Genomic DNA, 6,070 nt, shown 5'->3' on the forward strand with positions numbered 1-6,070 from the left:
ACCCGCGTACAATTTCGATCCCCCAAACCCCCGAGGGCTTCTTTCGCGTCGACGCATCCGCAAGTTCCCGTCCTTTCGAGATCGTCAAACTTGTTTAGTCACAGTCAATTGCCTATTTTACCAACCAATTGTCTTCTGCCGAGCTGAGCTGTTCCTGGAAGGCTCACAGTCTCGGCATTATCTTCATCCCCCTCTATTTTCTTTCAATTCTGTCCTTCTTTCGTTGGCTATAATAATCGTCACTTTCGGCAAACACCATCATGGGTGATAAATCATCTGCGGCTGCCCGCACACCCGCCAAAACTCCATCGACGCTCAAGCGCCAGCCATCATCATCGGCCGGAACTCAGAAGACCATTGTTCAGTTCTTTTCCAAGTCGGCCAGTGCCTCATCTCGTTCAACTCCCAAACCTGCGGCTCGCGCTGCCGATTCGTCTCCTTGCTTGAGGGAGTCGACGCGTACGAATACGCTTCCCAAAGCCAGACAACCTTCTAGTGTGACCCCCGTGCCAAGCAGCGACGCCCTTGAGCCTCCGAGCTCCCAGGAAAATACGAATACTTCGGGCCTAAAGGTAGCTGAAGACTGCTTGCCGTCGCCAACTACTCCAGCTGAGACTGTGACCCCGCAGGTTGCTGGCAACAGACCGACTCTGGCATCCTCGAGCCCAACTCGAAAGGCATGTTGTTGCTCTGTTACCCTTTTCCAGACCCTACCCATCACAGAGTGCATACTAACCCGTCCGTTGAACAGTCGAGGAAGCCAGTCAATTACGCCGAACCATCCGATGACGAGGATGACGACCCTTTCGTTCGCCTTCGAGCTGTAGGCACCCGCCGCCGCACCAAGACACCGGTTGCTGTAATCGACGATGGCGACGATTACGATGACGCCGGCAGCAATGGTGCCGCGGATGAGGATGATGGTGAGTGCTTTCTATACCTTCCTTTTCAACCAAAAACTAACGAGCCAAATAGACTTGGTTGACTTCGTAGTGAGCGATGAGTCCGACGCGCCATCGCAGTCGAAGAAGCGGAAGCGCCGTGAACCAACCAAGGCAACGCAATCCCGGAAAAAATCGGCCGTCTCCTCTCCCGTAAAAGAAGAGGACTATGGCAACCAAGATGAAGTCATGGAAGATGTCCCAACTACCTCGACGGCTCAGCAGTGGCGCTACGACCCACATAGTATGGCACCTGCTACACCTCGATCCGCAGCCACTGTCCCAGCTCGTCGTCCTTCGGCCCCCAAGGGCAAAGAAAAAGCACATACCAAGGAGCCAGAGGACCGGTATACTTGGCTTGCCAACATCGTCGACATCAACAAGAGGCCACGGGATCACCCGGAGCATGATAAGTCCTCCATATACATCCCACCCATCGCCTGGAACAAATTCAGTCCTTTTGAGAAGCAATACTGGGAGATAAAGCAAAAGCTCTGGGACACTGTTGTCTTTTTCAAGAAGGGCAAGTTCTACGAGCTTTATGAGAACGACGCTACCATCGGCCACCAGCTCTTCGACCTGAAACTCACGGACCGTGTCAACATGCGCATGGTTGGTGTTCCAGAGAGCTCCCTCGACATGTGGGTCAATCAATTCGTCGCCAAAGGTTACAAAGTCGCCCGGGTTGACCAGATGGAGTCTGCTCTTGGCAAAGAGATGAGAGAGAGGGACGACACCACAGCCAAGGGCAAGAAAGCCGACAAGATCATCCGCAGAGAGCTAGCTTGTATCTTGACTGGTGGCACTCTAGTTGATGGAAGTATGCTGCAAGACGACCTAGCGACGTATTGCGCCTCTATTAAGGAGTCAACCATCGATGGCAAGCCTACATTTGGTATCGCATTTGTAGACTGCGCAACTGGTCAATTCTTCATCTCAGAATTTGAGGACGATGCAGACCTGACAAAGTTCGAGACCTTCGTCGCCCAGACCAGTCCAAGAGAATTGATCCTAGAAAAGTCTCGAATTTCAACCAAGGCTGTCCGAATCCTTAAGAACAACACCTCTCCCATGACCATTTGGAACTACCTTAAGTCCGGTAGCGAGTTCTGGGATGCCGATACTAGTCGCCGGGAACTCGATAGCAACGGGTACTTTACTAAAGAGGACGGCAGTGACGGGGTCTGGCCCGAGACACTGGCTCAGGCCAAAGACAAAGATTTTCTCCTGTCTGCCCTCGGTGCCCTGGTTCAGTATCTTAGAGTCTTGAAGTTGGAAGGTGACCTGTTGTCGCAGGGTAACTTCGAGTGGTATACTCCCATACGCCGCAACGGTACTCTCATCCTGGACGGTCAAACCCTCATCAATCTGGAGATTTTTGCCAACACCGTCAATGGTGGGGCGGAAGGCACTCTTTTCACTCTGCTGAACCGATGCGTCACGCCATTCGGAAAGCGACTGTTTCGCCAGTGGGTATGCCATCCTCTATGCGATATTGAGCGAATCAATGAGCGACTGGATGCTGTCGACATGCTCAACTCCGACAGAGCTATGCGTGAACAATTCACGTCGCAGATGACCAAGATGCCAGACTTGGAACGCCTCATCTCCAGAATTCATGCCGCATCGTGTAAGCCAGAGGATTTTGTGCGCGTCTTGGATGGCTTCGAGCAAATTGAATACACTATGGGCCTCCTGGGTGCCTTCGGAGGTGGCAACGGCCTCGTTGACCGACTTCTGGCTTCCATGCCTAATCTCAGCGAGCCGCTGTCATACTGGAAGACTGCATTTGATCGAAGCAAGGCCAAGGATGACAAATTGCTCATCCCCGAACGCGGTATTGAGGGAGACTTTGACAATAGCCAAGATCGCATTGAGGCGATCAAGCAGGAACTGCAAACAGTGCTCGGGAAAAAGAAGGCAGAGTTGAAGTGCAAGACACTGAAGTTTACCGACGTAGGCAAGGAGATTTATCAGATCGAGGCCCCCAAGGCAGTCAAAGTCCCGAGCAACTGGCGCCAAATGTCGGCAACCTCGAGCGTCAAGCGATACTACTTCGAAGAACTTACAGACCTAGTTCGAGAGCTACAGGAGGCAGAAGAAACCCATTCTCAGATTGTGAAGGAGGTCGCAGCGCGCTTCTTTCATCGGTTTGATGCCGACTACGAGACGTGGTCGCAGTCAATCAGGATCATATCACAGCTTGACTGCCTCATCAGCCTTGCCAAGTCTTCATCTTCGCTGGGCGAACCAAGCTGTCGCCCGCAGTTCGTCGACCAAGAAAGGAGTGTTGTCGAGTTCGAGGAGCTTCGCCATCCCTGTATGCTGAATGCTGTAGCTGATTTCATTCCCAACGACGTCCAACTTGGTGGTGATTCTGCAAAGATCAACCTATTGACAGGCGCCAACGCCGCAGGCAAGTCAACCGTGTTGCGAATGGTGAGTATACTTAGTTACATAAACCCCCTAATGCCGTACTCTACTAACTCTGAAAGTCTTGTATTGCCGTCATCATGGCACAAATCGGGTGCTACGTCCCGGCGATGTCCGCCAGACTGACTCCGGTTGACCGAATCATGTCAAGGTTAGGAGCCAATGACAACATATTTGCTTCACAGTCAACCTTCTTTGTAGAGTTGTCAGAAACAAAGAAGATTCTTTCGGAAGCTACACCCCGATCTCTGGTCATCCTGGATGAATTGGGACGTGGAACCAGTTCCTACGACGGCGTAGCAGTCGCGCAGGCTGTTTTGCACCACGTGGCGACACATGTAGGTTGCGTGGGCTTCTTTGCGACTCACTATCACTCTCTCGCCACAGAGTTTGAAAATCATCCTGAAATTCGAGCGCGACGCATGCAAATCCACGTCGACGAAGAGGAGCGGCGTGTCACGTTCCTCTACAAGCTGGAGGATGGTATCGCGGAGGGCAGTTTCGGAATGCACTGCGCAGCCATGTGTGGCATCTCTGACCGCATCATCGAGAGGGCTGAGGTAGCAGCCAGGGAATGGGAGCACACCAGCAGGCTCAAGGAGAGCTTGGAGAAGGCCAAGTCGGGTTGCTATATCCCGCTTGGTGTGCTGAGCGACGTGTCGTCACTACTCAGGGGCAGCGATGAGTTGGAAAAGAAGGGAATCGAGGTGTTGCTTAGAGCTGTTGAGGCTCTCTAGGTTCTCTGTGATTAGCATCGAGACATGACTACGTGATCGGCTTGTGTTTACTTGACGTGGAGCTACTTTAATGGCAATGGGAAGGGAAGGATCTGGCGCTTGCAGGGTTGTCTTTAGTGGAATCGGATACAGAAAACAGATGTGTAGATAGAGTTATAAGATGTCTTTCTTGGGTTCACATTCGGTATCTATCTTATTATATGGACCAGTAAGTGGGACCATCCCATCGTCTATCGCTACGCGCGTGAATCAACAGGGGCAAATTCACGCGGACTCAATTTGTCTACCACCACTATTGAAGTGGAACATTATGGATGGATGGATGCAAAACACGGCTACACACAAAGCGACTGTTACGGACCATAAGTTCCGCTTATTATAAAGTGACTTCCCGTCTACAAAGCAACAGAAGCATCGAGTATTTGTTAGAGATAGGCTTGCCTGATTAGAGACAAATAATGGTACTTTCTTGGCTGTATAGGGAAGGTCATGTGTTTACTTTGTTTCCAAGTAGTCACCTCTACTACAGATGTATATATATACTAGTGAATTAGAAGAAGATCTTAATATTACTTCTTTTAAATATATATATAAAGCTTTACTAATAGAGAGGTTTAAATTTTAAAAGCAACTATTAATAAAAAGCTTATATATATAGGTTATTTATATAAAGTTAAAAAAGCGTTATATATAGACTTTAAGTATATTTTATAGTTTTTTATAGGGAATTAATAAAGCGGCGTCTAGAATTAATATAGCGGCGTCTACTTTATAGCAGCGTCTATATATATCTCTCTAATTAGCTGAAAATATTATTATTAGTATATATTGATTCTACTACTTCTCTTTAATATATTTATTATTATTTTAATCTCGTTATTTTAATACTACCTACTTTAAAGTAATAGCTTAAAATTAATTTTATAACATCTACCTATTAATATAGCTTCTTTTATAAGCAAACTTTAACTAAACTTATAACGTTAAGCTGAAAGTAATAACTTTACTAATTAATTTTATCCTTTAAAATACTAACACTATTATAAATCTACTTTTTTTTATTTTCTTTATTAACTAATTACTATTATAATATTAGCTAATACTATAGTATTAGTAATCTATAAAGATAATATAACTTTATTATAAAGATTCTAGTTAAAATAAAATAAAAAGATAAATCTTATTAATATATATTATTTATATAACCTAAAGGAATAATATAAATTATATCTTTTATATAACTTTTTAAGTAAAATAAAAGATATCTAGCTAACTATCTTTTCTAGATTATTACTAATATTTAGTCTACTACCTATATAAGATAAAACCTAATAGCTTCTTTAACTTACTTCTAACTAGTTTAATATTATCTTAAAATTAGTTTAAAAGGTTATTAAAATAAACTAAAGGCTAATATATATACTTTTTAAATAATATAAAAAGTTTATTTATAGTAAGAGATATAAGGTTATATATTATATTCTTTTATTATCTTTTTACTTAATAATACCTTTCTATTTATTAAAACCTTTCTATCTATTAACAGCCTTCTACTTTATTTACCTTTATAATAAAGCCTTTAAATAATATATTTAGTATCTTTTTAATAATAGTTATATTTTATATTATAAGTAATAAATATTTTTTATTTTTATTAAATAAGATGTTAAACCTATTAATTTCTAACAACCTAAAGTCTACTATTAATATACTTTTTAACTAAGTTAATATATTTATAAAGGTTAATAAATTTAATATTAGAAAATAAAATAAATATATATCTTTAAAAAAGTTAACTTATATAATATTTTTTAATATAACTATTATAAAAACCTAAGCTTTATAAAAGGTGTTAGTATTTAAAACTATAGGTCTTAAAAGTATAATTATAAATAGTAAATTATTATTAAAGCTTTAAAAAAAGAAAAATAAGTTTTATAGTAATACTTTAAAGTAGAA

The 6,070-nt window shown here is 43.3% G+C and overlaps 1 protein-coding gene across 1 annotated transcript; it reads left to right on the top strand.

Annotated features, from left to right (window-relative positions):
* Positions 1–260: 260 nt before the first annotated feature.
* EsH8_VII_000250 (mismatch repair ATPase MSH6) lies at positions 261–4,111 on the top strand (the record flags this gene model as incomplete). Its single annotated transcript, XM_083270383.1, has 4 exons — positions 261–677; positions 752–923; positions 976–3,380; positions 3,437–4,111. The coding sequence occupies 4 exons, from the start codon at positions 261–263 to the stop codon at positions 4,109–4,111; spliced, it is 3,669 nt and encodes a 1,222-aa protein (XP_083127940.1).
* Between the last annotated feature and the right edge of the window lie 1,959 nt (positions 4,112–6,070).

The sequence above is a fragment of the Colletotrichum jinshuiense genome, chromosome 7 (genome assembly GCF_051148585.1).
Source record: "Colletotrichum jinshuiense chromosome 7, complete sequence".
In the NCBI taxonomy this organism is placed as follows: Eukaryota; Fungi; Ascomycota; class Sordariomycetes; order Glomerellales; family Glomerellaceae; genus Colletotrichum; species Colletotrichum jinshuiense.